The sequence below is a fragment of the Salvelinus sp. IW2-2015 genome, linkage group LG28 (assembly GCF_002910315.2).
Source record: "Salvelinus sp. IW2-2015 linkage group LG28, ASM291031v2, whole genome shotgun sequence".
NCBI classification, from domain to species: Eukaryota; Metazoa; Chordata; class Actinopteri; order Salmoniformes; family Salmonidae; genus Salvelinus; species Salvelinus sp. IW2-2015.
Genome location: NC_036868.1, coordinates 14,937,416 through 14,948,964, shown reverse-complemented (window position 1 = coordinate 14,948,964; position 11,549 = coordinate 14,937,416). Strand labels below are relative to the sequence as shown.

Below are 11,549 nucleotides of genomic sequence, written 5' to 3'. Positions count from 1 at the left end.
TCACCGGACATGCTACCTTGTCCCGGACCTGCTGTTTTTTCAACTCTCTCTCTCGACCGCACCTGCTGTCTCTAACTCTGAATGCTCGGCTATGAAAAGCTAATTGACATTTACTCCTGAGGTGCTGACCTGTTGCACTCTCTACAACCACTGTGATTATTATTATTATTATTTGACCCTGCTGGTCATCTACGAACGTTTAAACATCTTGGCCATGTACTGTTATAATCTCAACCCAGCACAGCCAGAAGAGGACTGGCCACCCCTCAGAGCCTTGTTCCTCTCTAGGTTTTGTCGTGGTAATTTCCTGTATTACTCAATAGAGAGAGAGAGCCAACCACACACAAGTCAGAGTTAAATTATATATTCCATCTGTAATATATATACAAGCTTCACCAAAGCCCTTTTATGACTCTCAGATCAATTCAGTGTCTATAAATGAATTCTCTGAGAGTGCTTACAAAACAATTCTTAGTTTCATTTATAGCCAAGATACACCCCTCTCAACTTACAAAGAATCCTTTACCCGAAAGAGGAGTATCCTATCGCTAGACAGCGTCAGCTATAAATCATCGTTCAGTTTGATCTCCCAAGACAAGGTTTAAATCTCGTGCTTGGTACTTCACTGTCTACCAACCATTACCTCATCCAATGGCATATATCAATTGTCATTTCTAGATATTCCCAAACCTGGACAAACTCAAAATCAGACAGTAAGCCTCTTAGGTCAAATACTAGGTCAAGATAAGGGCAACCTCAGAGGGGAAATACAATGGTTCCAAACACTGCCAAATTCCTTCCCCCTATGAGAAAAGTAGGGAGTGACTGGCGTACAGACATTGTATGAGATAACTAACTTGTTCCCCAATTAATAACTCCATCCCGTCACATGGTTTAGGAATAGTTACAAACAACGTTCCCATAAGAAAACAACGTTCCACTCTGTCCTCCTCCCCTTCTGATATTCTACATAGCACCACATGGTTTAACATATACATTGACTTATGAAGACAAGCCTGACCTCTCCCCTCTCTGGCCCCAAGTTACTAATCCCTAGCTCAGAAGATTCTAATGACAAGTATCTCACAAGCATATGATGAAAATAACATCTTATCTATCTATGTTACCTTGCTAAATCTGATTCTGCCACGACAGTTTCTTCCTAGGTTCCTGCCTTTCTAGGGAGTTTTTCTTAGCCACCGTGCTTCTACATCTGCATTGCTTGCTGTTTGGGGTTTTAGGCTGGGTTTCTGTATAGCACTTTGTGACATCGGCTGACGTAAAAAGGGCTTTATAAATCAATTTGATTTGATTTGATGCTTGTTAAATGTGCCTTGAATTCAAAATAAATCACTGACAATGTCACCAGCAAAGCACCCCCACACCATCACACCTCCTCCTCCATGCTTCACGGTGGGAACCATACATGCTGAGATCATCCGTTCACCTACTCTGCGTTTTACAAAGACACGGAGATTGGAACCAAAAATCTCAAATTTGGACTCATCAGACCAAAGGACAAATTTCCACTGGTCTAATGTCCATTGCTCATGTTTCTTGGCCCAAGCAAGTCTCTTCTTATTATTAGTGTCTTTTAGTAGTGGTTTCTTTGYAATTCGACCATGAAGGCCTGATTCATGCAGTCTCCTCTGAACAGTTGATGTTGAGATGTTACTTGAACTCTGTGAAGCATTTATTTGGGCTGCAATTTCTGAGGCTGGTAACTCTAATGAACTTGTACTCTGCAGCAGCGGTAACTCTGAGTCTTCCTATCCAGTGGAGGTCCTCATGATAGCCAGTTTCATCATAGCACTTGATGGTTTTTGCAACTGCACTTGAAGAAACTTTCAAAGTTCTTGTAATTTTCGACTGACTGACCTTCTTGTCTTAATTAAAGTAATGATGGACTGTCATTTCTCTTTGGTTATTTGAGCTGTTCTTGCCATAATATGGACTTGGTATTTTACCAAATAGGGCTATCTTCTGTATACCAACCCTACCTTGTCAAAACACGACTGATTGGCTCAAACGCATTAAGAAGGAAAGAAATTCCACAAATGAACTTTTAACAAGGTACACCTGCTAACTGAAATGCATTCCAGGTGATTAGCTCATGAAGCTGGTTGAGAGAATGCCAAGAGTGTGCAAAGCTGTCATCAAGGCAAAGGGTGGCTATTTTGAAGAATCTCAAATATAAAATATATTTTGATTTGTTTAACACTTTTTGGGTAACTACATGATTCCATATGCATTTCATAGTTTTGATGTCACTATTATTCTACAATGTAGTATAATAGTACTGTACATCTCTGGTACTGTATATCTATTTAATGGGTGTGCATGAAAAAAGTAATCTTGTAGATTCATAACTCCCTGACATCTGGAAAAGGAGTGGCTCAGGACTCTTACCGTAATTAGTCTAAACAAAAGCATGAACCAGAATGAGAAATGCTTGGCTCTGTCACCTTTATTAGTTGCAAGATCTACTCCAATTGATGACAACAGGATACTTAGCGTACTATCAGCAGCAACAGATGAATACACAGCAGAAGAGAAGTAGAGCAAGTATCAGTCATATCAGTCAGGGAAAGAAACCTACCACTTGTGTACAGTGTGAGTGGAATAAACTCCCTTAGATACTGTGCAGTATAGTCTATCAACATATCAATTTCCCCTAGGAACTACTTTCAGATGAGTGTTCCCTCACTATCATCCCAATAATAACTGTCACTGTATTACTATAGCTACAAAATTAAACTTGCCCTGGACCTTTTCTGCATACAATTCTCATATATTTCTGACCTATTCCATCTTTCAGTTTCTGAATAATCAGGTACAAGAACACAGGGTATTTGGATTATGACTTCATAATATTTATGGTGGATAATATCCAGAAGTGGTCTCAACTACAACACTGGATATCATAGAATATAGAGCGTAGAACAGTCTCTATGATAGATATATATTGAACGTCAGAGTATAGCAAGACCATAACTATAGTATTGTTTTGTGCCATTTATTGAGGGAAGCAATCTAAGATAATTGGATGCGAGTAGTGATTTGAAACGTTTGCTTTTTAATGGGTTATGCATCCAGTGAACACAGATGAACAAGGGAATATTTGTATGTATACTATGTCCCATTGGAAACGCCAGAACAGGACATAAACATCATCTCCATTGTCAGTTCACCTCCTTATCTATGGAAAGATTGAAGTCTCTTTCTCTCAACAGTGATTAGAATTACATAAGTATGCTAAATAATAGATTACATAGGWATTAACATACAGACATTTGACAAGGATACTAGTTACTAGAAGGCAATTTCAAACACTATACATTTAAAGGTCTACCAACTCTTAGATTTCCGATATCACAGCTATACAGTTGTAACAGTCTCTTGGTCAGGCTATGAATGGCCTGCATGTGTTAGGATGCTGCCTGTTCACAAGAAGAAAATATCATATGTCTACACTACCTACTTATAAAAAGGATTCCTGTCACTACATTTGACCGTTATTGTATTTTAAAGTGATAACTAGAAGGATTATTAAGATTTAGTATTGATATTAGTTTATCCTTTTGAAACATGCCCATTTTCTGGAGAGATATGAAGCAGACTACAAAACAGGCTCAAATAAAATACAAATGAAATACAAATCATTTATGCTAGAGAGAAACAGACAGTGTTCATGTATCCAATGATAATGCAGGTTATTGTGTCACAGATAGCACACTCTCAGTGGTGTATAACAATAGGGCATGTGGGTGGTGCAGCGTCCAATATCAGTTCCCTCGACTCTGAATTTTGAACCATGACCTTTACCCCCTTCAACCCAGTTCAAAAAAAAAAAAAAAAAAAAAAAAATCTGCCATCTACCAGAAGAGCAAACCAATCCCTTTGCTCCCACTAAGCATAAACACAAAGTTTCTGCTTTTCTTTGTTTCTTGTTGAAGCGTGGTTGTCCAACCTTGATGAATTTACCCCCACACCCCCCATAGATCCCTCACTGTCCTTCCTCTTACCCACTCCCTCTCTTCTTCCCTCTTACCCACTCCCTCTCTTGTTCAGTGCCCTGAGGAGGCGAGCGTGCCTGGGGGGGGGGGGGGGGGGGATTGAGTCTACTCAGCAGTGATTTTCCTCTTGGAAGGGGGGATGAGATGACTGGGGAGGTCGGCGGGTAGCTCGTGCCCCTCCAGTTTGACTTTGATCAGGTGATTGGCCAGGGCAAACTCCTCGTCATCCAGCATCCCATCCTTATCTATGTCAGCCAGCTTCCAGATCTTCCCCAGCACCGTGTTGGGAAGCTTGGACTTCACCATCTCTTTCTTGGCGTTGGCGCCAGTCACCTTCCCGTTGACCGGCGACAGCGTGTAGAAGATCTCATCGTACATGGGCTTGTCGCGGGCCACCACCCACTCTGCCTCATCGATACCCTCCCCGGCGCCCTCGCCATAGCCATGGCCAAAGGGCCCGTTGAGGGTGCCGTCGAAGGCCCCTCCCTTCACCACCTGCTGGGGTCGGTTGGTCTCCTCCTGTCTGACCAGCACCATGAGACCGGCAATGTCGTGGGCCAGCATGTCGTCCACCGAGTCCAGTAGCTTTAGCTTCAGGGGCTGGAACTTGTTCAGGTCATGGGCATTCAGTTGCTCCTATAGGAGGGGAGAGAGGGCAGAGGTAAGAGGTCAAAAGAGCAGTGTTTTACTCACTACAAGCATAGTTTGGGGTCAAGCTGATCTTAGTTGATGCATCTCTACAGTCTCTTATGTGTGAGAGGGAGTTGGAACAAGATACATGACTGTCCTGGTCTGTGCATCAGAGATATGTCAGAAAGGATCAACATGACTACTGCTTACTTTCTACCCTGATGCAAGTCATGTTGGTGCTTCTCTCAGTGAGGAAAACAAAGTGCTCATCAGGCCCAGATGGACTGGGGGTGGTTCAGATCTCATTCCTGATCACAGCCAATCAGAAAGGAGCTTGTTTTGTCACCATGGCTCAAAGCAGTCCCAGTAGGGCATACATGTTTGTGTGTTAGCTCAGTAATCAGAGGAAAACAGCACAGATTGTGGGCTTCATCCATCACTCCCCTGGTAAACATGGCATTGTGAGTCATGTTCGTAGTCATTTTATATTTCAAGGTTTTTAGGTATTTATGGAATGATGTCGTCTGTCCAGACCATATTTTACACCTACCCTTAGCTTTACTCAAGAGAAGCCCCATCTTTCTATCTTACCTGCATCTTCTTGAGGTTGGGGAAGTCTCCAGGGGAGATCTGGTGTTCTCTCTCAATGCGGCTGTAGATCTCTCCCAGACTGTTAATCAGCTCTTTCTTCTTGCCCTCCTTCCCAAACACACTGGGCATCTCCTTTTTCAGAGAGCTGATGATATAGGCATGGACCTAACAGGGCACAGAGCAGTACTCAGTGTGGACTGAGTAGGGTAGAGAAAAATCACTCATATACTGCTTCCTCTCTTGGGTCATAGCTAGAAAGATTGTTTTGTTTATGTGTCTATTGTGCCACCAAGGGCTCTTCAATGTTCCTCCTAATATCTCAGATGTCCTTGAWACTGAAAATAATTGACATTATGAACGTTCAAACAGGAAGGAAGCACTTAAAGCAGTTTTATGAGAGAGCATGTGGCGGGTATCACACCCGGCTACACAAGAGGTTTCCCTTCCTTAGGGTTTCCTAGAACTGAGAGCAAAGGGGAAAATAACCTCATCACAGGACTGACTCCCCTTGAGATTTCTGAGAGATATTTCACCAGAACATGTTATGCATGTGCTATATCAAAACGCAGAACTGAACATGGTATGTGTATTTGAAAGGAGGACACAGATTACATACAGTGCATTCGGAAAGTATTCAGACACCTTGACTTTTTCCACATTTTGTTACGTTGCAGCCTTATTCTAAAATTGATCAAATTAAATAAAATCCTTATCAATCTACACACAATACCCCATAATGACAAAGTGAAAACAGGCTTTTAGAAATGTTTGCTAATTTATTTAAAAAAAAAAACAGAAATACCTTATTGACAAAAGTATTCAGATCCTTTGCTATGAGACTCGAAATTGAGCTCAGTTGCATCCTGTTTCCATTGATCATCGTTGAGATGTTTCTACAACTTGTTTGGAGTCCACCTGTGGTAAATTCAATTGATTGGACATGATTTGGAAAGGCACACACCTGTGTATATAAGATCCCACAGTTGACAGTGCATGTCAGAGCAAAAACCAAGCCATGAGGTCGAATGCATTGTCCTTAGAGCTCCGAGACAGGATTGTGTTGAGGCACAGACCTGGGGAAGGGTACCAAAACATTTCTACAGTATTATTCTACAGTATGTCCCCAAGAACACAGTGGCCGCCATCATTCTTAAATGGAAGACGTTTGAAAGTACCAAGACTCTTCCTAGAGCTGGTCGCCCGGCCAAACTGAGCAATCGGGGGAGAAGGGCCTTGGTCAGGGAGGTGACCAAGAACCTGATGGTAACTCTGACAGAGCTCCAGTTCCTCCAGCTCCAGTTCCTCGGTGGAGATGGGAGAACCTTCCAGAAGTACAACCATCTCTGCAGCACTCCACCAACCAGGCCTTTATGGTAGAGTGGCCAGACAGAAGCCACTCATCAGTGCAAGGCACATGACAGCCCACTTGGATTTTGCCAAAGGGCACCTAAAGGACACTCAGACCATGAGAAACAAGATACTCTGGTCTGATGAAACCAAGATTGAACTCTTTGGCATGAATGCCAAGCGTCACGTCTGGAGGAAACCTGGCACCATCCCTACGGTGAAGCATGGTGGTGACAGCAACATGGTGTGGGGATGTTTTTCAGAGGCAGGGACTGGGAGACTAGTCAGGATCAAGGCAAAGATGAACGGAGCAAAGTACAGAGAGATTCTTGATGAAAATCTGATTCAGAGCACTCAGGTCCTCAGACTGGGGTGAAGGTTCACCTTCCAACAGGACAACGACCCTAAGCACACAGCCAAGACAACGCAGGAGTGGCTTCTGGACAAGTCTCTGAATGTCCTTGAGTGGCCCAGCCTGATCGAACATCTCTGGACAGACCTGAAAATAGCTGTGCAGTGACGCTCCCCATCCAACCTGACAGAGTTTGAGAGGATCTGCAGAGAAGAATGGGAGAAACTTTCCAAGTACAGGTGTGCCAAGCTTGTAGCGTCATACCCAAGAAGACTCGAGGTTGTAATCACTGCCAAAGGTGCTTCAACAAAGTACTGAGTAAAGGGTCTGAATACTTATGTAAATGTGATATTTAAGTTTTTAAATTTGTATACATTTGCAAAAATGTTCTAAAAACCAGGTTTTGGTTCATGATAATGGAGTATTGTGTGGAGATTGATGAGGAAAAAAACAATTTAATTAATTTTAGAATAAGGCTGTAACATAACAAAATGTGKAAAAAGTCAAGGGGTCTGAATACTTTACGAATGCACTGTATGTTGAAAGAGTGGACATGATTGCTGAGATAAGGCATACTAAAGGTGTAAAACAAGTTTCAAGCACTGAAACGGCAACATCTACTCACATCCAAGGCCACAATGTTTTTGTTGGTATTCAATAGTTGCTCCAGACATTATTGACTGTATTCATTGAGGAATAAAAGTTATGTAACAATAGTAGGTGTGTGTGTGTGTGTGTGTGTGCACAGGCTGGCACTACATGAGTAACCAGCTCCTTCAGTGGAACCTCTGTATCCTCTGCCTCTGTTTCCCTTTGGCGGATGGATGAGCACACTGCTGCTGACAGCAGAGGAAGCCCACCTCTCTGGTCTGGTCAGGACAGAGGCATAGGACAGGACATGGACCAGGTTCCATGGACCAGGAATAGGGGGACAGGGGACAGGAGGAGGCCGGAGGTGGGTTACCATTTCCTCTCAAGGTGACCACCTGTTTGGTGGATTCTTTGGACTGTGGCCAGGGATGCCCCCAAAACACGCACACGGGCACACACACACACACACACACACACACTCCCTCCTCAGGACATCCTGCTGTGGCTGTGTGATCTCCAGAACAGCCATCTGAAGTGTGGAGATGAGGTGGTGCCTGTATTGTATGACAACAGAGGACCTGGTCATCAGTCACATATACTGGTTTGGGGCTAATAGGAGAGGTAGCCCAGAGTTAAGCCGCTGTAATGGCTATCACATAATAACCTCCTGAGCTCAGGTGGCATGTCAAATCAATGCTACCCAATCTATCTCTCTCTCTCTCTAATTTACATCAGAACGGTCTCTCCTCTGTCTCACTGCTCTCTGATGAATATCTCATGAAGTTCCATTCCACACTAATTGGACAAGAAGCTGATATKTCTGTTTAAATATCCGGTTGGAACCACATGGTAAGACCATCCCAGGAATTCTGACAACCTCATCAATTGAACACTCCCCACTATTGTCAAGTGCGCCGAATACAACAGTGAAATGCTTACGGTGCTACCTAGAACTTAATAAGATACCAGATGGAGAGAGAGACAGAAAGAGACAGAAAGACAGAAGGGGTTGAGGGATTCCCTGGCTGTCTGGGAGGCTGATACAATAAATACAGCCTTGGGGAGAAAGATTCTTCATGTGAGGCTGATTGTTAATCATCTGGTATGTCAGTGGCTGTGAGGATGATTGTATGAACACAGACACCCTGTACTGTGTTGATTGACCTGTCTTTATCCTGATTACTGCTTGGATCCCAGGATGCTCATCTATCGGTCACCCAGTACACTCTTAGAAACGGGTTCCAAAAGGGTTCCAAAAGGGTTCTTCGGCTGTCCCCATAGGAAAAAACKTTTTGGTTCCAGGGAAAACCTTTTTGGGTTCTATGTAGAACCCTCTGTGGAAAAGGTCCTACATGGAACCCAAAAGGTTTCTAGCTGGAACCAAAAAGGGTGCTTCAATGGGTTCTCCTATGGGGACAGCCGGAGAACCCTTTAAGGTTCTAGATAGAACCTTTTTTTCTAAGATTGTAGGCCTTGATCACAGAACCACTGACCTTGCAATCTAGTTTGGAATAAATTATTCATCAATATAATAATTAAATCAATATAGTAACACGTTTTTCTTATTGCCGTAAGACAATAAATGCATACCAATGCTACTTTGTCACCTCATTATTTGAAAAACGAAGAGAATTCCGAGGTCAATCTGAGGTCAAGACTTGTCCCATGACTAACTCCATCTACCATGTCTTATTTACATCCAATCAACGCTCTATGCCAAATGAACAGTAGTGACCTGTGACTGATAATTGATTTGGTGTGACTGTGTTCTTAGTGCCACCAATGCTTTAGGACTCTATTAAAGTGTAGCTCAGTTGGGAAGGCACCCTGGTACCGCCACTGTACCAGCCCTCATCACACCACGCAGTCACACAATGTCCCCTGGGGATTGCAGCTTCGCTCAGTAGGGGAAGGTTATCTTGCCTTGACAAAGTGGATGTAATTGCAGTCATTACTCTTGCACAATGAGTCACTGTACCCATCAGTCAGGATTGGTAGCTTATTAAGTTCAGTAGCAACTCCTGTATGGAGATTCTGTTCCATTCAAAATAGCTATTTAAAACAAAGACTTTTCTTCTCTTTCGAAAAATGACTTAATACCTAATAAAAGAGAACTTCCTAGTTAGGCCAAAATGACATAACATAGTGCTTAGGAGTACTAGCCACTCTTACTTTTGTGAGAGAATGTGTGTTTGCATGCGTGTGTTGGACCATGCATGTGTGAGGTTAGAGCTTACCTTGGCGAGTCGTGCCCTCTTGATGAGGTCATTGAGCTTCCTGAGGGCAGCGTTGCGGGGCAGTGACTGGATGTCCTTGAACAGGTCCTGCTCCTCCGCCTCAAACAGCTTACGGTTGTCAGGGATGAGCAGTGGGTGCGACCAGAATGACCCTATATATACACGAATCACCTCGGGTGTGTTGACGATCTTCCCCAGCGACCACATGAGGGCGCCATAGACCCTCATCAGCTGCTGCGTCTCGATCTGGTCAGCCTTGTTAAGAACCACCCGGATCTTGTCTTCRTGATTCTTCAGGGCCTTGATGACCTCCGAGAACTCGTCTGAGATGTCCAGCTTGTGGGCGTCGAAGAGGAGGATGATTCGGTCCACGCGCTCTGCAAACCACTCCAGCACGGCGGCGAAGTCGTAGCCTTTAGACACGAAGGGGGTGAGGGGAGGCAAGGGTGGGAGAGGTGGAGAGAGGCAAGAGAAAGGCAAGGATGGAGGAGAGCCAGGAGAGAGGCAGGGTAGAGGCAGGGGAATGGCAGGGAAGAAGCAGGAGTGAGGCAAGAGAGAGGCAGGCGAGAGGCAGGAGAGAGGCAGGTGTGGGAGAGAAGCGGGAGAGAGGCAGGGGAGAGGCAGGAGAGAAGCAGGAGAGAGGCAGGGGTGGGAGAGAGCCAGGGGTGGGAGAGAGGCGGGAGAGAGGCAGGGTCAACAACCAGCAGAACAACAGACTGGGTGGCCCAGTGGTGTCCAGCTGAGTAACCAGAAGAGTGTTGTGAACTTGGTAGGCCTATTGCTCAAGAGTATGACAAGTCATCAATTACAAAAGAGAACAGAACCACTTGTTAAGATAGAGGCTGAAAGGCATTTGAACACAATGAGGTAATGGTTGATCATTTAGTATCTTACCACTTACCATTGAGAACATAACATGATGACATTATTTCTTTAAACCCCTGCTAATATATCTTGAACTCACTTCTTGATTTGCACTTAGTTCTCACTACTTCACATGACAGGACATGACATGACAGGACAGGACACGCCAGTGTGACTTCATGACCCTCTTCTCCTCTCCTCGAAGCATTAGCCTCCTGACCTCAAGGGGCTGCAGCGCTAGCCTCCCCTAACCTACCCTCGGCCCCACTGGCTGGATAACAGGCTTTACACCACAGGAGGCTGCTGAGGGGAGGACGGCTCATAATAATGTCTGGAACGGAGCTAATGGAATGGCATACAACACCTGGAAACCATGTGTTTGATGTATTTCAAATCAAATCAAATTGTATTTGTCACATGCGCTGAATACAACAGCTGTAGACCTTACAGTGAAAAAGCTTAAGGGTTACAAGCCCTTAACCAACAATGCAGTTTTAAGAAAATACCAAAAAAGTAAGAGATAAGATTAACAAATAATTAAAGAGCAGCAGTAAATAACAATAGCGGGGCTATATACAGGGTGTACCGGTACAGAGTCAATGTGCGGGGGCACCGGTGTCGAGGTAATTGAGGTAAAATGTACATGTAGGTAGAGTTATTAAAGTGACTATGCATAGATAATAACAGAGAGTAGCAGCAGCGTAGAAGTAGTGGGGCGGGGGGGGAGGGGGGGGCTATGCAAATAGTCTAGGTAGCCCTTTGATTAGATGTTCAGGAGTCTTATGGCTTGGGGGTAGAAGCTGTTTAGAAGCCTCTTAGACCTAGATTTGGCGCTCCGGTACCGCATGCCATGCGATAGCAGACAGAACAGTCTATGATKAGGGTGGCTGAAGTCTTTGACAATTTCTAGGGCCTTCCTGA

At 44.1% G+C, this 11,549-nt stretch overlaps 1 protein-coding gene across 3 annotated transcripts in view; it reads right to left on the bottom strand.

The window, feature by feature from the left end:
• Window positions 1–2,452: 2,452 nt before the first annotated feature.
• Window positions 2,453–11,549, bottom strand: part of ehd3 (EH-domain containing 3) — a 44,273-nt gene continuing 35,176 nt past the window's right edge. For all 3 annotated transcript variants that reach the window (XM_023973781.2, XM_023973783.2, XM_023973782.2), the window contains 3 exons: window positions 9,765–10,177; window positions 5,238–5,402; window positions 2,453–4,652 (listed from right to left, as the gene is read on the bottom strand). In XM_023973781.2, the coding sequence (XP_023829549.1) occupies window positions 4,122–4,652; window positions 5,238–5,402; window positions 9,765–10,177 (1,109 nt within the window). In that variant the 3' untranslated portion in view covers window positions 2,453–4,121. The remainder of the gene's footprint in view (window positions 4,653–5,237; window positions 5,403–9,764; window positions 10,178–11,549) is intronic.